This window comes from Aspergillus neoniger (assembly GCF_003184625.1).
Source record: "Aspergillus neoniger CBS 115656 unplaced genomic scaffold BO87scaffold_64, whole genome shotgun sequence".
Lineage (NCBI taxonomy): Eukaryota > Fungi > Ascomycota > Eurotiomycetes > Eurotiales > Aspergillaceae > Aspergillus > Aspergillus neoniger.
The window spans coordinates 50235-71023 of NW_020291192.1; the positions used below are offsets into that span (position 1 = coordinate 50235).

The following is a 20789-nucleotide window of genomic DNA, read 5'->3' on the forward strand; positions in this document are numbered from 1 at the left end:
ATGTGTTACGAATATCAACTACGATATAATGGATACAATGGATATAATGGATATGAACTGATATATATTGTTTATTACTTCTGACTCCTCACCATACTCCGCAACGCCTCGGTCTCACCTTCCAACTTGGAAACCCGCATCTTCAACTCGTCCCGCTCGCGCTTAATCGCCTCAAGCTCCTCCTCCAACTGATTCATCCGATCCACGCGGCGCTGACGATAGCGTCGCGCAGCAAGGGTGTTCAGCTCCCGCTTCTTGACTCGGTTCGGGGCTTCTTTGGGGGGAGCGGCTGCTCGAGAGGATGTAGTGGAGCTGACGGATGGCATGGGTGGGAAGTCTATTTCAGGTTCTTCATTTTGTCAGTCGCATTCCATATTCCACCTATTATAAAGAGGGGTATCATACCAGCAAGAGAATTCACACCAGGCGAAGCCAACAGATTCAACTCCTCGCTCAGCTCCGGAGAGCTAAGCAAGGAATCAATCGGGTCGAGATCGGGTTCAGCAGTGACAGGCACAAGAGAATGAGGATGGGGGTGAAGTATCGTCGCGCAAGAAGTATGTTGAGTAGATGTCGGATCCTGATGGCCAATGATCTGATCTTGATAGCTACTATCACTCAGACTGGACAAGGCTGTATTTATAGTTGAATTTGAATTGGACCCGGCAGTGAGGGAAGTATCCGGTGGAGAATCGTCATAGAACAAGGAAGTAGGGTCAACGGGAGGAAAGGCCGCTGACGAGAGATCGAAAGTAGGATTGTTATAGTATTCGGGATGGAGGTAAAATGAGTCAGGGTATTGGGGGAGATCCTGGTAGAAATGGGAACTATTATACGGCGGCGGCGGAGAGGTCTGGCTTTGCGCAGATAAACGCGAAGGTCTGGCGGACGGCGTGCATGCTGGTAACTGCAGTGACAACCATTCTTCTATACTTGAGGCCGGGTCCAAGGACCCGGGAGAGCCGGTGCGAAAAGAGGGAAGAAGAAGACGCTTTCGCCGAGGCGATGGGGGATGAGAAGGGGAGGGAGAAGATGAAGTTGGTCGGGGTGAGGCCCGGTTTATAAGGCCGCTGCGGATTGAGGAGGCGGGTTGCGTTTTGGGCTTAGTGCGTCGGGTGGGGCGGGTGCGTTTGGAGCGTGTCTTAGTTGGGTGGGTTTTATTCATCTCTTCGAAGAATCAATAGTAGTATACTCTGAAATGATGATAGAATGAAGTATGCTGTAGTATGTACATCTTGACAAAACAACCAGCGCAGTATTCCATCTATGTACCCTCGTCATTCTGAGCCATCTTCTTCATTCCAGCACCTCTGAAGGAAGAATTCGTTGTCTAGGAATTATCTTCGTCAGTAGTATCCAAGTGGGGATGAAAAGACACTATGAACACGAGCGAGCGACTCAGATGATGTCGGCCCGCAAGCCTGGAAAGGTTCTTCCATTTTCATCTTTCCAGGCGCCTCAGAATGCGGAGCATGTCAGCGATCGGGAGTGTCTTCATCGTGCTCTGGCGCTAAGCTAGTCGGAATGGGGCTGGTGCTTACGGACCGGAGGAAAGTGGCATGTAGTGCAGTGGTATCGTGTTGATGGCAGATTAAAAGTTGCAGAAGTTCAACAACATTCATTCGATTGGTATTATAGACGCTTTACTTTACTACGTAGAACTGTCTCTTTTATGTTTTCATGCTGCTCTGATCGACTCACTTCACCGTCAGAATCCACCAACATGAGTCCAGCATGAGTCCAGCATGAGTGCAGCATGGTCTATCATGAGTCTCTGTGAGTCGAGATGATACACAATGATCACAGCAGGAAGACAGCTAAACTGCACCCGCCAAGTAATTACTCGTGGGGCCATGGAGCATGAGTCATTCTCACTCATGGCCAGACTGCCCCACTGCTATCTGCCCCACCCTCCACCTCAACACGAGCCATCCAATAATAGGGTGTTGCCCCAGACATGCAGGTGCCTGGATTGGTATCACAATTATGCTGATAACGCGGGTCTTCTCTCCGCCTACAGGAGATGAGTTGTTGTCACTGGCTGTTGTAGATATCTTCCTCATTGATGGGAAGACATTCATATGCATGCTCGTCTCTGCTGCACAAATAGCTGTATCTAGTTCTCTTAGTAGATATCATGTTGGTTACATACATCATGGTTGAATCGATAGATGTACTGTGCGTTTCTACATCCAATGCTACTATATATAGTATCTGCAGAACTTGTCCTCCCCGTAGGATAGCACGTATGGTACATAGATACACTCGTTAAAGTTACACCATTCGCTCTCCTCATCGGATGTCAACTCCGCAACCCCACCAAACCAGTTATGCCCAATTCTCGGGGTCAATCTGTGAGACCCTGCATTCTATGCCCGGAGATACTTTTCCTGCCATAGACATGACTTGAAGACTTGAATAGTATGCATCTTCCTTTCAAAACATAGATAGAATATCTATAGTCGTCGCTGCCAAATGTAGGAAATTCTACCATAGTAGCTGGTCTCAAACCATTTGCAATATTAACCACCGTATCCCCTTATCAAACTCCCAATTAGTCAACTGTAATATTCACAAAGATTGACTTTCGCTTCCAGTCATATACACCTAATGACGGCATCAATTAGGGCACTGAACAACAATCAAAAACCACACAGCTGTCCATCTCCCTACATACCTACCTAAATAGTATCTTTATCTCCACGACCAGAACCAACACCACAATGCACCTCCTCACCACCCTCCTCGTCCTATCCACCACCGCCCCCCTCCTAACAACCGCCTACTCCATCCCTCCGAACCTCTCCGCCCTCTACAACAAGCACAAGGTCTGCCCCAAATCCCCTCTCCCCTCCACCACCACCATCCACTAAAGAGAAGCAATGAAAAGTCCAAACCCTGCACCCACCCCCTCGCAACAGGCTTCCACGACGGCCAAAGCCCCACAGACAGCACCTTCACCTACTGCAGCGACCTCTCCAACCGGTCGATATTCCTGCACAGCCCCACGCTAGGCGGCCGATACGACAACATGGACATCGACTGCGACGGGGCGAACTCACACGGGGGTAACTGCGGCTACGACGAATCAATCCAAGACCAAACGAGCTTCAAGGACATTGTTTCCTCCCAATACGGGATCCCGGATCTAGACGCTAATATACACCCCTATGTTGTCTTCGGGAATACCGATTATGATCCCCAGCGTGATGGGATGTGGCCGTTGAGTGTTATGGTTGTTGTTTGTGGGGATCAACTTGTATGTATTTCCTTCGGAGAAGAGAAGGAAGAAGCGGCGGGGGGGAGAAGAAAGAATGTAAATTGCTGACGAGTGGATTTAGTTCTATGGCATCTGGGGAGATACGGCGGGCGGGAGCTGGACTGGGGAGGCGTCCATTGCGTTGGCGAAGTTGTGCTTCCCCGGTGATGGGATTAGTGGGAATAATGGGCATGTGAGTGATGATGTCCTGTATATTGGGTTTGTTGGGGGGGAGGCGGTTCCTGGGAATAGGGCCGATTGGAAGGCGGGGAGTACGTGGGAGTTTGAGGAGAGTATTCGGGTGCTGGGGGAGAGGTTGGTTGCGACGCTTACTTAGTGTAGGCATATACTTTGGTCGAAAATTGGTGTTTGAAATCAAAATTACTTGTCCCTTTTTTGCTGTTGACTACTTTGCTAGGGTTTTCCCTACGCTCAACTCTCCACATCTACAAGGAAGCTGCATAGCTGCATACTAAGATGAGATTCTATAACTATCAATTTCCTAAGTAACAAACCGTAACCCGACCAACAGCAAGGTATCATAAGCGCAGCAGCAAGCCAAGCCAACCGTCAAGCTCTCCCAACGCTGAAACTCGCTCCCGCTATGCAGAACAAAACAATGTCGTCAGAACCACACTTTTTGGCGCGTTCCGTTGCAGTGGCCCAAATCAAAACGCCGGCCAATGATGCGCCATACACAATGATGAAAAAAAGAAGATAGCAAGGGTATAAATCAAAGACATGCTCATTTCTTGAACATGTAGTGCCCGTAGAGCCCGCCTACGTCGCCCACGGCCACCGGAATCTTCCGCATGCCCCACCAACGGGCGCCCATCTTCCAGGAGCGCGCTCCGTCATCGAGCATAACCTCCGGCATAGAGGCCGGGTCCCGTACGTACCATCCCCGACGGCCCAGCTCGCGAACCGTCCAGTCCGGCGAAGTACGGGTGTTGCGCGCCCGCTCGCGCAGAGGTGCGATGAGCTTGTCGCTAAACTCGATGACCTGCAGCGGGTAGCTCTGCGGCGAGAGAATAACGCACGCATTGGGGTTGAAGATAGTGCCGATCGTCAGCTGGTTGGCCTTGTTCAGGTCCAGGTAGCACAGCGTGGATGGAACCCAGGGAGTGATCGGTTCTCCTTCAACCGGCTTGGGCGGCACAAAGAACGTGTTGAGATCCTGGCCATTGAGCTCGCACGAGCTCAGACCCAGCTCCTCCAGATGCTTCGTCAAGGGCAACAAGGCCTGAGTATGGGCGGAGGTTACCTTAGCCCCTCCGAGGTTGAGCGAACGAAGGGTAGAAGGCAAACGAGGGAGAAGTGCCTGCACATCCTCCTCCTCCAGGAGCCGGGATCGGGTGGGGTCAGTCAGCAGGTTCAAAAACACCAGCGAGTCGCAGACGGCTGGGTGGGTCGACAGAAACTCGACAACTCGAGAGCCCCGCAGGCGAGAGCATCGGGAGATGCTGAGATGAGTGATCTTCGCGGTCTCCGGAATAGAGAACAACGCATCCTCGGTGATCTGCGTGTGGGTGACATCGAGGTGAGTGAGGTTGACCAGGCGCGGCAGAAGGATCTCGAAAGCAGCCGCGGGAAGACTGCTACATTCATGCAGGGAAACCCGTCGCAAGTTCGGCAGGGTCAAGGGGACACCAGGACCGGAAATCAAGGCCTCCAAGAAGAGAGTGGAGAAGGATTGGGAAGAGCAGCCGCAGAAATCCACGGCGGACAGGTTGGGAAGACCGGTGAACAGCTTGCGAAGCACATCCAAGCTGATGTCGCCCTCGACATGCTCCTGCAACAAGCATTCCTTAAGGTTGGGCAGCAGTTCCAGGCACTGCAAAAGTGTCTTGGCGGTAAGATTCTGAATCTCAGCGTTCATCTGCTTGGTGCGACCCAATCCAACCGACGTAAAGTGCGAAAAGTCAAGGCGGCGAACCAGCGTGCCCAGCGCGGGATAGCGAGAGATGTGGTTGAGGGCCTTGGAGAAAATGATAGAGTGGGGGAATGTCATGTTCCGGTACAACACACTGAGGGTGGCGGCGTGCAATGTCTTTGAGGTAAGCAGACACGAGATCAGATCCACATTACGAGGGGTATATCCATTAGGAGGCACGTCCAATGCCAACATGGAGATCAGATGGTCAAGAACCTCCGGGGGAAGCCGTTCCAAAGCGGAGGTGCCTGCAGGCGGCTTCAGCTCCACTTCCACTTCTTTCACTTCCAGCACCTGCAATTTCTGCTCCTCCACTGGCGCCGGCTTGCTAGGCGGAGCGACATCGGGCGTATCCCAGGCCCAGCCGCGGGCATGCAAGTTCCCAAGGCTGCGGAGATCGCTGTAGCTCCGACTCAGACTCTTGCCACCCAGCCGGATCTGCTTCCAGCCGAGAAAACCACCGCATGGGCAGCAAAAGTCGGGCTGCATCTCAATAGGGCTGCGCTTGGTGGTCTCTTGAGGGGACTGTTCAATGTGGGTATCGACGAAGGACTGGGCAATGCCTATGACGTGTTAGTGATCTGCCATGACACCATCCTTGCGCATCCGACTGATGTACATACCATCCACGTCTTCCTTGATGGAACCGAACGACTCCCGACGGCGACTGCTGGACCGGGAGTTCTGGGAGGAGCAAGTGGAGGGGTGAGGAGAGGCGTTGCGAGAGCCTTCAGTAGGCGAGGTGTTTCCCGAGACAGCGGGAGAGTATCTAGGCTGTGGTGTCTTGTGCAAAGACAGCGGGACGGTGGTGGCGGCCGACATGATGAAGAGGGGGGAGGGCGTATGGTTTGGGGGAGGCTCTATATAGGAAAGTAGGGCCGGTCCCAATGAAAAGGGTGGTGAAGTGACGAGAAGATCAGGAGAGGCACACACACGCACACACAGGCAAAAGGACAGTGGGAGAAAAGAGGAAAAGAAGGGAAAAAACGGAAAAGCTTTTTTTTTTCTTCTTTCCCCAGATTCCACCCAAGACACCCCTGGCTGCAAAGGACGCTAGAAGATGCCAAAGAGGGGCGCTGGAGACGTAATTAAGCGTATATTCGGAGCCAAAGTGTGAAGGTTGTTTGCTGTTAGTCACAGAATCCGCGGCGGATGGAACGAGGCCGCGCCGCGAGGCGGGCACACGCTATTTGACTCCAAGAGATCCAAGCCAGCGGACAGGGTAATGATTCGCTTAGGCGGAGGGGCAGCCAGTGGACCGTGCAGTGAGCTATGCAATGTTGGTTCAACAGGGCTGCTTTTTTCTTGTGCAGATCAATTAATGGAGGGGGAGGGGAGGAAAGTAAAGGAATCAAGGAAGTTGATGTCGGTGATAAAAATACCAAGCACAGGGAGAAAGGTGAAAAAAGTAATGTGAGTAATCAAACAGTACAAAGTAGTTTAGAAGGGGAATGCAAAATGAGAGAATAGGAAGGAAAAAAAGAAAGAAAGAGAAGAAAGCGGCAAGAGACTACACGTCGACGTCAAATTTCCATTAAGTAAGGCGAACAGACCGGGATTGCCAACCAGCCAGCAGCCAACAAACAACGGTGACACTGGCCCTCTCTCTGTCTGTCTCTTGGTAATTTTTTTTCACACGGTTGTTTTGCCCGCGGAGTGGAGGCGGAAAGGGAAGCTCAGCGCAGAAAAGACAGAGAAGCCCATCCCGCCGGTGACTCGGACTAACTACTTTTTTTACTTTGTAACCAACTGACCACATGGGGCCCTCAATCCCTCCCAGCGGCGAATCCGGTTGTTCGGAAGACGCAAAGACAAAAAGAGGTACCATTCGGCTGCTCCATTCTTACTTGGTACTACTTCTTACTTTGCTGCACTGTGAGTGGCCCTCCCCGTCCATCCTTGAATCCTTTGACCGTTGATCGATCGTCTTCCGCTGCGGATTGGTTGCTTTTTCTCACACGGCCGAACTACGTACTATTTTAATCCACGTTCGGGGGCGATACCCGGGATACCACGGTAAGGTTATCAATCAACCGGTCGGAAGTTGGCAGAATGCAGAGGGTGTGGTGATTTAATTCTGTGAGATGGTGTCTCACATACTACCTACCTCTCTACTATCTGTCATCTTTCCCGGTGAGAGATGGTATTTGCAATATTGAAAAAGAAGAGAAGAATAGATTACCAGACAGATTTCCATTAGTCGACAAAAGTGATGATTCGATGGCGGATTTGCTGGCGCCATGGCCGAGTCTTGCTGGATCGGGATCACCGCCTGCATTCTATGACATAATGGAAAACCGCCGCTGGTGGCCCCGTGACCTGCCCGACGGGGCGGGATCTTCTCGAGGCCGAGTCCGCACTCCTCCGACCATCGGGACTTTCCTCCCTACTGGCACTAGTGAGCTATCCATTATTCAGTCCAGTACGCCATAGTAGGTGGGATGAGAGACACAGCCATTCTCGTAAGAGTAATTCGTTGCGTGTCATCTTCATTTCCCATGAACCCCCAAGACAGTCATCCCCTATAGTAATTAACAGATATAGTTTCGTTCTCAAAAGTATGTCGCCATCTACCCCAGACCTGCACGCACCCCTGATGCAATATTCCTTACCTAACAATTACTACACGCCCGCCCTTCATTTGCTCCGGGCGGGATCCCGTGATCCTGCGGAGAGCGCTAGTCCTGTCACTCCTTCTTCCTCCCCCCTTCTCCTCTTTTCATTATTCGTCATCCACGACCTTTTTCTCTTTGACCCAGAGGTCAGGAGAACTCAATCCCTGACAGTCTTCTCCTCTTTCAAGGAGATATTGATGAACCCAGGCCACATGTCCAAGTTACGGCCGAGTCATTGACTCTCCTTCCGAATCAAACTGACTCAGCTCATTGAAAGCATGGTCAATACACTAGTTGTTCTCGTATAGGGGTCATGACTCCCGGTTGACTGACAACATCACCCCATCCTAGTCCGAACTTTTGATGATTGTGGGGTAGCTGCACAAAGAGGAACTAGCGGTAGGGAGCTACTAGCTAGGTTACCAGGCCCCAGGGGGGGGATGAACTATGTAGCACCCCCTGATTGGTAGGCTGATCTTAGTACTTCTTAGATCGCATGGATGATCTGACACGATACCGAAATCCACGAACGGGCATTGGTTTGTGAGAAGTACAATTCATCTCCCGAAACAGCCAAGTCTTCTACTCGACGATCACCTCACTCATCATGCAGCAACCCATTGCTTGAAGTTGCTGACCGGGTTGATCAATCCAAGATACAGAAGGCAGATAGTAATTCAGACGAAGTATCTTCTCTCGATGTCGTCTTATGAAGTCCTTCGTGCAACAAGGCTTACACCCTGCATCCTTACGCAGGCAGTACAGCATGTTCTACCACACCGGAAAATACCCCGCATATCTCCAGACAGGGATCGTCCGGGTGGGTGTGCTGACTCCTCAGGCCATCATTGGTAGTTAGCTGTATACTGATTGAAAGTCATGGAACACCAATGTGACCAGACTACGACCAGACTTCCTGTCTACTTGAAACGGTTGCACATATGATGTCGTTAGAATGTGGTGTCGCCAAATAATAACATCAGTCAGCGGAATGGTTGGCGTCGGAAGTCAAGAATGTAAGCGATGAATCACCTGGACTTACCCAGATGAGGTGCTCAACACTAAGACCAGACAATGAAAGGGGATCTTGGCCAGCATAATACAGCTTGAGTCCGAATATCCGGTCTATCCCACTTCCTGAACATGCTGAGCGACACGCCAGGTAACAACTATTACCAAACACTACTAATAGTCCCCCATAGCAGGCCATCCCCGTCTTGGCTTCCCCTTGCAGTCCGTCGGAAGTTGACACCGACACCTTGCCCATGCCTTGGTCATCATCGCAACCACCCTTACCCCATGTCGTGCTGGGTTGGTCAAATTCGTAATCCATCACGTAAAATATTCTGCCTTCTGCATTGAAACATCTTAACCGGCATTTACACTCGTGAAATAGATAGATCGAAAGTTGCTGGCTATACTAATTACCGACGACCCAGCCCGCCAAGTCAGGGATCCCCAGCTAAACCCATCTATCCAACCGGCGGCGTGGCTAGCCGAACTCCCCCAAGCGAGCTCGCATTCCCCACCCTCTATTGGTCTGGGCCTCTCATAGTCGGGCTTCTGTGTTCCAGTCTCAAGCCCAGTACAATAAACTGACAGAACCAACTGACTCGCTTCTATCGGTCGGTTCCTGGTTATAACCAAGAACCTAATCACTAATTAATTTAATTAACAACTAGGTGACAGGTTAGCTTGTTAGTAATCAGCACAGATGCCGGAAACATCAATGTCAAGGTCACTGCAACCCAAGGTACCTACAAGATGGCAAGTCGGAAAAGTACTATGGTTACAATCATGTACAGCATCATTACCGGGTAAATACCCGCGGATACCTGGATCACGAGACATGTTAGGGACCCGGGTCGCTCACGCCAGCATGACACCACTTGACACCTGCGCACGCAAGCAGCAGCACATAGTTCGGTCGGACGATTTGATCCGTGGGTTAGTGCGTTGAACAATACGATGGCAGCTGGGTGGGGACTAGGAGTTACTACAATGACTGATGTGGCGGGATTCTAAACGTATTATTGTAAGGCTGAGTGAGGGTGGGGAGGGGAGATGGCATCCACTGGATTAAGGGTAGGACTGCTTTTGGAATTATATGATAAAAGTCAAGTTATGTATGGGAGATGTACGAATACGAGGCACCAATGCCAATTGGGTCTGGTGAGTAGAATTATTTTATGGGTCATAGTGATGGGAATTATGTGGGTTAAATGATACTCCAATATGAACAATAATTTGGAATGTAGTAATTATTAGAATTGACCGCTTCAGGAATGACTGAATGCTACTGGATGGTTCTATGCGTGCTGAATTGTCTTCCCTTATTGGCCAATTCCGAGGTTGCTTCGTTGTTTTTCTTGTCGCTCTTGCTATTCATGCATTACAGGGGCCTAGTCTTCTTGGTGCTCAGCATCACTCTTCACATCATCACTAACCTGTTCTATTCTGAACTGTCAATGCAGCAGACACGATGTCTGCCAGAAAACTTATTGTTCTCCATGCACTATCATCATTCTCTAAATAGAGTATGTAAATTAACACTTAACTGGGTGGCTTTTTCATGCCTGCATGCGCTCTTCTACTGTCTTTTCATATTGCGGGCGGTGGTCGCTAGAGCTCTTGATACAATGGCTCCTTGCGAAGTATCACATAGTAACTCTTTCATTGATTCCAGCAATCTTGTTATGGGACTCCATCAAACTACTTAGGCTGTCCGACAGGAATGAGTTTACCCTGCAGAAGGTGGCAAGATGCTCTTGTATACTGAAATTCCGATCGTGTTCGTGTCTCGAGGACCCTGGTCTTTCGTTCAGATAACTGCAGATGGGTCCCTGTATCGGTGAAGAGCCTTCCTTCTGGACGAATTTGATGAGTGTACGATGGGACGTTGTCTGTCCAGGATCAATGCCTTCCCAGAGCACGTGATGCTACAACGAGGACTATTAGGACTCACGTCTGAGCGATCTTGGCTTCGCGCAACCGACTTTCTCTCGGAGTTGTTATGACAGCGGCATACTTTGATAGACAGCCTGCCAAAGCTTTGCCTTGACCTTTGATCCATAAGTCTACATCCTTAAGAGTATTGATCCACTGTTGTCATGGTGGAGGATACAAGGTTGATGCGAACCGCCACAAAATGAGGCTGTGCTAGCTAAAGGCAAGCGGGCACATCCTTGTCCTTCAGCCTCACCAACTCATCAAGCGACCGCCAGAACGATTGCTGACTGACTTGGCCGATGAGGCTGGCTGCCCTTGAAGTCTTCACGCATTGCTTCCGACTCCATTATTCCACTGAACGGATAAAGAGCACTATTCACGTTCAAGACGAAATATCTGGGCCAACTTGCACTATGCGTCTGCTAAGCACATGCTTATCTGACACCGGGGACTTCGTAATCCAGGAATTCTTCGATTATGAATTACCGCCCTACGCGATTTTGTCACATACCTGGGGCGAAGAGGAAGTCACTTTCCAGGAAATCAACACAGTCAGCGCGAAGGAGAAGAGCGGATACAAGAAAATCATACAGTGCTGCTCGGTAGCAAGGACAGATGGGCATAAGTATGTCTGGATCGATACATGCTGCATTGACAAGACGAGCAGCGCGGAGTTGTCGGAGGCAATCAACTCCATGTATCTGTGGTACCAAAAGTCTGACTTATGCTACGCCATTCTTGCGGACGTACAATCTGAAGATGAAATCTACAAGAGTAGATGGCTTACTCGAGGTTGGACCCTTCAGGAGCTGATTGCTCCATCAAGGTTGATGTTTCTGAATGAGAGATGGGAAGTTCTGGGAGATAGAGCAACTCTCCGAGACAGATTGTCTGAATACACTGGAATTCCTGCTGGCATTCTTTCCGGAGAAGAAGACCTTGAAACGTCTAGCGTCGCACAGAGGATGTCATGGGCTGCGAACCGACAGACGCGGAGAGTGGAAGACCGTGCTTATTCCCTCATGGGCATATTCAACGTCAACATGCCGCTAATCTACGGGGAGGGCGAGAATGCGTTCATCAGACTTCAGGAGGAAATCATGCGCATTTCAGACGATCAGAGTCTTTTTGCATGGGCGTCTTCAGATGATCGCGGCGGGCTTCTCGCCACCTCTCCTGCCGCATTCGCCCATTCCCACAACATTGTACGATTCAATCCTTTTAACAGTCTTGACAGCCCTTTCACTGTCGATAGTAGAGGGGTGCATTTAGACATTGGCTTCGCAGGAATATCAGGCGACGGCCTAGGTCTCGCAATCCTTAATTGCAAGGAAAGAACCTGCACACAAGGAACCCAGCAAGATAAGGTGATAGCCATCTACTTGAAGGATCTGGATTTTACTATGAGTCAATTCAAGAGGGTTCATAGCGAATCTTTCCGACTTATCAATCTTGAAACCTTTCGACCGGTTCAATATCCTGTGAGAAGGATTTGTGTCCGAGGGGGTCGCACGATGCTCATGCGCAAGCGAGTCGCCGCCAAACAAGACGACATTTCCCCAGAGAGTATCCATCTTTATGACGAGGTCAAAGTGCCGACCCATTACATCGACCCAGCAGCATTATTGGTGGCCACGGAAGCAGGAAATCAAGGTGGTGTATGGTTGCTGTTGACTCGAAGTAATATCGGGATAGAGGCAAAAATTCTGAATGGTCAGACACCTCTATCACTGGCCGCAGAGAATGGACAGGAAGGCATCGGTCGTATGCTTCTCGAGAGAGGCGCCTCAATTGAGACCATGAATTTAGACAGTCATACACCGCTATCATTAGCTGCAGCGAATGGGCACGGACGTATTGTCCAGATGCTTCTTGAGAGAGGTGCCGCAACTGAGCCTGATAATCCGAATGGTCAGACACCACTATCCTTAGCTGTAGAAAATGGACATGAAGACATTGTTCAGATGCTTCTAGATAGAGGCGCTGCAATTATAACCAAGGGTCAGCGGGGCAAGAAAACACCGCTGGCACTGGCTGCAGCAAAGGGATATGGAGGCATTGTTCAGATGCTTCTAGAGAAAGGCGTTGAAACTGTAACCAAGGATCTGTTGTGGAGCAAGGAAACACCGGCGGCACTGTATGCAGCAAAGGGACATGGACGCATTGTCCGGAAACTCCTTGAGAGAGCAGGTGCAAAGGAAGCTAATGACATGTGGCTTTATAGACCACTCCTCGAGGCTACACAGAATGGGCATGAAGATATTGCCAAAATGCTTTCTGACGCCAAATTCAAGATTAAACATTCGATGCTTGGGTGAACACCGCTATATGGCTTCAGCGAATGGACTTGAGGTATGGTCAAGATGCTGTTGGGGTAGAAGCGTGAAAACTGAAAATGGAGATCAATTGGGTCGGCGGTTAGTGATGCCCGGATAGGCTTATAATTGTTAACATGCTTCATCCCACGAGCAACTGGCTTTTTGTCAATTGTGGCTCATTCACTGTCATGCTGTAGAAGGCCTGTACTATATCAAGTTCTTGGAGACTGTTAGATTTGCTACCAACGTGTGATGCTAAGAGGACGATCCATAACTGTTACATTCCGGGAAATCTGCCGTTCCTTTTCTTGCGTGTTAGACAACTGCAGCCAGCTCTCGTTCCAGTCCTCAACACCGATGAAGCGCAGGAGCTGCAGGCTGCACTCTCCCGCCTATCAAAAAGAGTTTCCCTCCAGAAGGCCATCCACCTCTTCAAAAGCCGACAAATCAAGAGAACTACATTAGTCAGTTACTTAGCCGGAGATAAATGGCCACAGTCCGGAAAATAGCAGCCGAGACGGACCAAACGTGCAATTGCCGACAGTCTTGAATCTAATTTCCAATCCATCTGGTACGATTTATCATCGGCGAGATGTCGGAGATACGACCATGTGGTAACATCTCCGGAGACGTTGCATTGAACAGCTCCGGATCCGGACTTCAAAGTACTTAGGTCCGGAGATACGGGGTGTCATCGCCGAGCCCGATCGTCGGCGGATCCGAGACCGCTTTGAACAACAAAGCAGGCTGACATGGGTGGAAACATTGCCTCATCTTGTCGGGGAGATCCGACTTATCCGAGAATACCCGTGCGGATACAACGGAATATACATTTGTGCAGGTCGATCTAGCGTACTTGTCAAGCAATCCAGTCTTCATGTAGCTCCCGGTTCTGACCAAATCCCGACAATCTATTGCTAGCGGGCTCTAGTGGTTAGGTACGCTAATCGATCGACCGTTTTGTCTTCAGTAGTAACATGATTGATCATTCACTGAAGGATACCTAGATCCAATATATATCCGAAATACTTGATCCATACATACATAAGAAAAGAAGAAAGATACACTACCAGAACTAATTATACGACGAATTATCATGGACCTGGGATCTCAATGGCAGACACTCTCAGATATAGAAGTACAAATCAAACTGAATTGTTCAGATGAATGAAGAATCATGAGGCCTTGTAATACGTTTATATAGTTACTGCCTACAATCTTGACTCCCTTCAATAGACTTATTTACTTTGACTCATTCTCATAACCGGCGTATTGAATTACTCATAATCCAGGCAAATATCAAAGCTTGTCTCTGTCTAAAAGCTAAACTTCACCCCATATCCTCACTCCTAATCAAATCACAATCCCATATCAATTTCTTATTGCCCCTTATGAAGAAATTGTTTCCCCCAGAGACACAACTCACACCAAACCAACCTCCCCCGGCGCACCAACACCCTCCGCAATCAACGAATACCCCTGCACCCTATGCAGCTTGGCATAAACCGACAACGCAGAACGCAAAACCAAACACATAGCCTTACCAGGATATACCCTATCAAGCTCCAGACCCGCATAGCAAGGAAGTTTCCCCATCCACGCCTTCAACTGCCCCATCTCCTCAGTAGTCAACCCCTCCGTAACACTCACACTAAACAACACAGTGCACACCGGTGCAATAGTACCCGGATCAACAGTCCCAGATCCACTAAGCGGTAAAACAACGGACCCAACACCGACCAGCAACGCATGTGTAGGACGGAGTTTATCCCTCTTTTCATGGGACTTTAACGTTTGGAAGACGTCAGAAAACTCTATATATGCGTGTCCGCTCCGCTGTCTGCGAGAGATTTCCTCTGCGAGCTTAGCGGTGAATGTATTCTCGGGTGAGATCCTGTTCCGGGGTGTTTGGGTGCTTGTTGCTGCTAGTACCTCTACTACCCTGTTTGGGATGGTTGGGGCCCGAGTTGGTATATTCCCAAGAAAGCAATGATCGAGAATGAGTAGTGTGTCTAGATGGGCTGTCTTGATGTCTTTCAGCAGATAGGTGTCTGCGTTGATAGTCTTCTCGGAAGTAGCGGTAGCGGTTTCAGCAAAGGTAAGTTGTCCGTTCTTTGTATAAGCGTGTCCTGCGTAGTGGAGAATCAATAGGTTATGGTCATTTTCATGTTTAGTTCTGGGTTTGGATTTGGCGATAATGTCATGAATGGCTTTTTGAAATGGGATATTGGGGTTTGGGTGGCTGTGGCGGATGATGTGCTCGATGGCTGGTGGGAGGTTTAGGGTTTGGAGGATGTTTTGGAAATATGGGGTGACTTTGTGGGCTTTTGTGTCGTCTTTTTCCCAGCGTATTGTTATTGCGGTGATGGTTGTGTACGTGTGGATTTGGTGGGTTGTTGCTGCTTGGAGGGTGTTTTGGAATGCGGTGGAGCTGATTGGGGACATTTTGTGATGTGTTCAAACCTCGCAGCTTGGGTGTGGTCCTAAGGTAGGATAGTAAGTGTATAGAGTAGGAGTGGATGGGTCGGTGGGGGTTTGATGGAGGTAGCTGCAGGGGTATCGAAGTAGGTATGGGGTTGCTCGGTGGTTACTTTCAGAGTAGATAGAAAGTGACTATTGGGAAGACAGGCAAAATAAGTAAAGGAGGAGTAAGAAGGGAAGTGAAAAAGCTAGAGAGAAGATTCTGCATATTGAAAGTAACAAAAATCTTTCCTAATTATGACGATATTTGATATCATAGTTTTCGAATATTTACCACCGAATAACGGTTCTGGTAAAGTCTAAGATAATCAAAGAGATAATGAAGGAAGAGGAATAGTAGTTTATCATTTGATAATCGTACTGAGAAAGAAGAGCTCTAATACATTCATAGCACTCATAATGCAGGAGTCCCTTGATCAACTTTGCGGCAGATGGGTAATCAGACTTGAAAGACCTAGCTAGCTAGTAGGTGTTTGATTTTATTTCAACTCGTCAGTGTTGGTATATAGATTTCATTGATGCTATATATTTGTCCTTGTGCTGTTGTTTGAATGAACTCCTATTCACTACTACTCATTGCATATGTTGCATATTTTCAGCATTGTTGTTTATTGCATTTGCTTCAACTCCGACAATCATGTAAAGCCTGACAAGTCAGCGAGTCAACTAATATTATATACTGGAAAGTGGCACACTCTGAATGCTAAGCTATGAAGTCATCCATATAAAAATGCCAATAAAGGTACTATTAGCTTTCAATAGCTTATTCAAGAAGATGAATTGGAAGGACTACTATATGAGTACTGTCCTCTATCTGAGAGCTTCTTTCAGTTCTGATTCCAAGAGTATACCGTTTCGGGTCTGATCAGTAGTAGTATAATCCAACATAGGTTGTGGGCATTGGGGCAAAAGGGTGGCGATAACAGAATTAATATAACTCGTCTGGTTGTAAATGACCTTCTTATCGCGACATTCTGTTTATTCCAACTCCTCGTGTATTTGGAGTATTCTATGTTTACTATATTCGTCAACACAGCTACAGGAAATAAAGCTTCTAGCGAAATGTCATTCTAGAATGAGAAGATTATGATTATGTACAAGAGAGCAATAGCTCACTTGTTAACCAGTTCCAGTGTCCATCTTGAAAGTAGATATCCTGAGCGCAATGCCCTTGCCACGTCACAAATATCCAGAGATATCGCCCACAACCACAGCAAAAGATCCAGCGCCTATTCAACCACGCTCCCTCGACTCGAATCCAACCTTCACGAACGGCCAACTCCTCGACAGTGACCAAGACGGCGTCGCGATGTCGTTGAAATCCACCATCAAGTAGAACTCCGCGGCGAAGCTGCCTTTCCAACCGTAGACTTCGGGCTCTTCCTAGCAATTACCTTCAAGGCAATATCATCTTTCCGGTCTTTGATAAAGCCACCCCGACGCACAAACTCCGAATCCCCCACCACGACTGTCCCCTTATTACTCTCCTCCCAGAGCTTCTTTGCATGCGGACAACCCCCAAAATGCACCAGAAACCAAGACTTCGAGTGCACCGTATCTCTGGACGCAGACAACGATCCGAAACTTCTCTCGTCAGACGAGATCTGCTCGAACCGCCATTGACAGCCCCTGCACGAGACCCCACGATCAATCTCCCCAGTCTCCGGATCCACCCAAGGTAATGCGATGGTCGCCATGCACCACCGCAGGAACATCTCCCCGCTGCGGCGAGAAGTGTCCGACCAGGGAAAGCCGCGTTTGTGGTTAGTGCTGAGCTCGCGGACCGCTTTATCGTGCACAAGCGAGTGGCGCATTTTGCGCTCCGTTTCTTTCATGCCATATACCCCGGGGAGTGATTTCAAGATGGGCACGTTTTCGCGGCGCAGAACTGCTGGGCTCACGCCATAGAGATTGTGCGCCTCGGCGAGGGTGATTAGCTCGTAATCGCGCTCGAAGTGGAAGCGGCGAGTGATCGGGTCAATGACGTGTTGGCCAACTTCGGATTTCGTGCGGACACATGAAAAGCAACATCTGGTTAGGTTGGGGGGGAGAAGTAAGACGAATCCGCCGAAGTCGGTGCCGCAGATCGTGCACTCGCGTATGTGGAGGACGTCGAAGATGTCGTCCAAGGTGTACCATTTTGCCAGGCCGGTGCGGAGGAGTGCACATACGAGATCTTGGGCGTACATTATGGCTTTCTGGTAAGGTTTGAAGGTGCTGACGATGTCGCGGGTACGGGCGTTGACATGGCGAAGCCCAAAGAGAGTCTTGAGGTCTAGGCCCAGGAGACATTTGTGGAAGATTTCGACCGGCAGCTGGTCCAGAAGGCCGGGCTTCGCTGGATTAAATGGGCGGTTGAATGCATCCCTGATGCCAGGTAGAACTTTCTCTTTTTCGGACGGTCTGATACTAATTACCGCCAGCTCGAAGTCTCGCCGGTGGTAAGTTGTTGCACGAAGAATGTCTGCTTCGCTGACTTCTCCTTGGACAGCTTGGTTGTTCGCCATTTCTGTTGTTGATGCTGGTTTTCCTGTTAGGTGGGCTGACCAATAGCTGGATAGGATATGATCCTTGCATGCAGTATGCAGGTGCCTTTTATGATAATCAGCAGTATTGAGAGTATTGCTCTAAGCGGGATACTTGCGGTGGAAAGCAGGCAGTATCCAGAGGTAGTTGAAGATATTGGAACAGTCAAGAGTTTCCATGGAAGGAAGAACACGTCCGTGGGAAGAAGTTAACACACGCACTTCTTTTTTTACAGCCACCGTTTTAACTGTCACGGTGCGACAAGACGACCGTTCCAAGTAGTGAACGGTTGTGACCGGCTGAACTGGAAATTGGGCAAGCTTGAGTGGCAGCGGAGCCATGATGCATCAGATGATTGCGAGGAAATGGGAACTTCAGATAGGGGTATCAGTAATATCTATATCCAGGCTTCAAAGAGATGTGATATAAATACAAAATGTATAATCATGTAGACTTCACCCATGATTGTTGATTGAACAAAGGCATGCACTTGATCCGCACGGGTGGCTCCTTCTCCCACACAACCATTTCCTTACCCGCTTTGTAGTCTGCACTTTCAAGGACATTGTGCACGTATCCTTGGCCATTCTTGGCCTCACGAGTTGCTTTGTACTCATACGCCACATTCACTGAAGGCACTGCCAGGATCTTTCCCAGTCCTTGGCCCCACATGTCTTTGGCCAGCAACGTGGGCTCGCCCATATGGCACTCGCCGTCTTTGTGATTGCGGAACTCAAGCTTTCTTTGAACAAAGGGCGCCGCATCCAGGATGACCATCCCACCCCAGCATGAATAGACCTGCACCGGCAGCTTCCTTGCATATCGCTGCTGATTTGGCTGGTCATCGAAGAACATGTCCTTGGTGAGCCAGTACCGCGCATCATGAGTAATTTCGAAGAAGAGGTTGCCGGACATGCTGCGCGATACCCACGAGTCGTAGAATGGCCCACCGGCGGCATTCCAGTCAAAGGCACAAGTCATGCGCGCGTCCTGCTTCTGGTGCTGATACAACAACTCGAGCAGATCTTCTACGCAGAGGACGACGTCGTTGATGAACAGGATCGTTGCGTCCGCTGCGTATGGCTTGAATTTGCCTGCTCCGGCAGAGACTAACGGCTCGAGAGCCTGGTTGCGCAGGGTCGAGAGGTGCTTGATACGGTCTTCCCATATAGCTTTGGGGTTGAGATCGCTGGTAGAGAGATAGTATCTCACGCCCATGGCGGCCATCTCGCTCTTTAACCGATTAAGAATATCATAGGTCCCGTCGGTGGAACGACCCTCGACGATGGAGAGAGCGCAATACTCGGGACCGAGGAAGCGCATCGTCTCGACGATAGTGCCCATCAAGGGAAGCATAATGTGAGCGGATTGATAGAGATCCAGAGCGAAGAAATACTTGATCTTAGGTTTAGAAAGGAAGCTCTTGGATGCGCGAACCGGGAGATCGGCATAGCGCGGGCTGATGGTCGCAGGACAGTCCAGCTTCGCAGACAGACTCATGTCGTGAGTCATGATGCTGCAGACAAAGTCATCGACAGCGCTGCCATTGATGGGCAGTTTGGCGGTGAGGGTCTCATCCAGAACATCTGCTACCGTCGCGGGGTTGAAGCCATTGCAGGCGGAGATGGCGGGAACGGCGGAATCGAGATCATCTTCGTAATTCGATGCGCTGAATCCAGCGGAGGCAGATGGCGACCACTCAAAGGAGATGTAGAGGAAGAGCAGGAAACAGAGGGAAGCGGTGGAGACGGTCAGCCGGAAGAGCTGCGTCTGCACCTGTCGGACATTTAAATTCATGTTGGATGTGATGCAGGAACCATCCAGGGCGGAGATGCGAAATCAACGAGCGACAGTGGCGATGCGACGCATATTGTAGGCGATAAAAGGGGGAGGGGGATAAGCAGCTGAAGAGAGGTCAAGAGGGGCAAGCGGAGATAAATACTCGTAAAAAAAAGCTTCGGCGATGTGAAGGTTCTTCCTGACTTCCTCCATATCAGCAGTGGGGCACCCAATGCTGACTAGTACACAGTTCGGTGGGAATGATTTGATCCGTTTGTTAAGCTTTGGGTGATGGCGCCTTCTCTCTATTAATTTCTCTCTCTATCATGCTAAATTAGTAGCTGCACGACCGAGGAATCGTGGGTGCCTGAACTGGATTCCCTCGGAACACCCGGATTGGTTAGGGTATGAAAAGTGGCGATAGCGTGAAGTTTTCTCCGGTTGTGCAATAATGCCCCCCTTTCCAACCCTGTAGAATCAATCGATAAATTGGCACCAACCAACTCAATCATGCCAACGCACTAACAATGGTACAGCCCAAAGCCAAGGAGAGAATCCAAATGTCGGCAACTTGACCACGAGCTGCTGATAAGCCACTAACTCTGTTAGCCTCGCTTTTAGCTCGACCCGATGCTTCCGAGGCCCCATTCACTCTCCGAATATTTTTGCCTGCCTGCCACCATTAGCAGTCAAACATGGAATCAATACCATCGAGAGTCTTAATTATGCTGCTATGGTGAGAATTGTAGGTCTATTGATGGTGATAAACTCATATGATGGCATGATTCACGCGGAGAAGATTCGATTCGAACCGAACCGAACCGAACCCACAATTCATTTTGCCTTTTTCCTTCAATCTCACCTCTCTCTGATGACTGCCGATCGTCCCTGCACTAAGCATAGCGAACCATTTATTCATCCAGAATGGG

General features: G+C 49.4%; 7 protein-coding genes across 7 annotated transcripts; 2 read left to right on the forward strand and 5 right to left on the reverse strand.

Moving 5' to 3' along the window:
* Nucleotides 1-47: 47 nt before the first annotated feature.
* Nucleotides 48-1165, reverse strand: BO87DRAFT_420279 (uncharacterized protein; the record flags this gene model as incomplete). The annotated part of the gene is made up of 2 exons (XM_025626998.1): nt 48-349; nt 406-1165. 2 exons carry the CDS (start codon nt 1163-1165, stop codon nt 75-77), a joined length of 1035 nt encoding a protein of 344 aa, XP_025474048.1. The 3' UTR covers nt 48-74.
* Nucleotides 1166-2723: 1558 nt separating this feature from the next.
* Nucleotides 2724-3596, forward strand: BO87DRAFT_451176 (glycoside hydrolase family 75 protein; the record flags this gene model as incomplete). Its single annotated transcript, XM_025628448.1, has 3 exons — nt 2724-2828; nt 2891-3259; nt 3342-3596. The coding sequence occupies 3 exons, from the start codon at nt 2724-2726 to the stop codon at nt 3594-3596; spliced, it is 729 nt and encodes a 242-aa protein (XP_025474049.1).
* Nucleotides 3597-4004: 408 nt separating this feature from the next.
* Nucleotides 4005-6014, reverse strand: BO87DRAFT_391770 (Leucine Rich Repeat domain protein; the record flags this gene model as incomplete). Its single annotated transcript, XM_025624975.1, has 2 exons — nt 4005-5755; nt 5816-6014. 2 exons carry the CDS (start codon nt 6012-6014, stop codon nt 4005-4007), a joined length of 1950 nt encoding a protein of 649 aa, XP_025474050.1.
* Nucleotides 6015-10047: 4033 nt separating this feature from the next.
* Nucleotides 10048-10791, forward strand: BO87DRAFT_214102 (uncharacterized protein). The gene has a single exon (XM_025618640.1). It carries the CDS (start codon nt 10093-10095, stop codon nt 10525-10527), a length of 435 nt encoding a protein of 144 aa, XP_025474051.1. The 5' UTR covers nt 10048-10092; the 3' UTR covers nt 10528-10791.
* Nucleotides 10792-14517: 3726 nt separating this feature from the next.
* Nucleotides 14518-15432, reverse strand: BO87DRAFT_286831 (uncharacterized protein; the record flags this gene model as incomplete). The annotated part of the gene is made up of 1 exon (XM_025618946.1): nt 14518-15432. A coding segment is annotated over one exon (915 nt), but the record flags the coding sequence as incomplete, so codon positions are not given.
* A 1433-nt stretch (nt 15433-16865) lies between these two features.
* Nucleotides 16866-18289, reverse strand: BO87DRAFT_214131 (uncharacterized protein). The gene is made up of 2 exons (XM_025618641.1): nt 18200-18289; nt 16866-18147 (listed from the first exon to the last, which is right to left on the reverse strand). Exon 2 carries the CDS (start codon nt 18060-18062, stop codon nt 16884-16886), a length of 1179 nt encoding a protein of 392 aa, XP_025474053.1. The 5' UTR covers nt 18063-18147; nt 18200-18289; the 3' UTR covers nt 16866-16883.
* Nucleotides 18290-18294: 5 nt separating this feature from the next.
* BO87DRAFT_214136 (glycosyltransferase family 69 protein) lies at nt 18295-20034 on the reverse strand. The gene has a single exon (XM_025618642.1). It carries the CDS (start codon nt 19876-19878, stop codon nt 18526-18528), a length of 1353 nt encoding a protein of 450 aa, XP_025474054.1. The 5' UTR covers nt 19879-20034; the 3' UTR covers nt 18295-18525.
* Between the last annotated feature and the right edge of the window lie 755 nt (nt 20035-20789).

Excerpts from the sequence above, each read along its gene's own strand:
- BO87DRAFT_214136 (XM_025618642.1), bottom strand. The coding sequence starts at position 19,878 with ATGAATTTAAATGTCCGACAGGTGCAGACGCAGCTCTTCCGGCTGACC.
- BO87DRAFT_214131 (XM_025618641.1), bottom strand. The coding sequence starts at position 18,062 with ATGGCGAACAACCAAGCTGTCCAAGGAGAAGTCAGCGAAGCAGACATT.
- BO87DRAFT_214102 (XM_025618640.1), top strand. The coding sequence starts at position 10,093 with ATGACTGAATGCTACTGGATGGTTCTATGCGTGCTGAATTGTCTTCCC.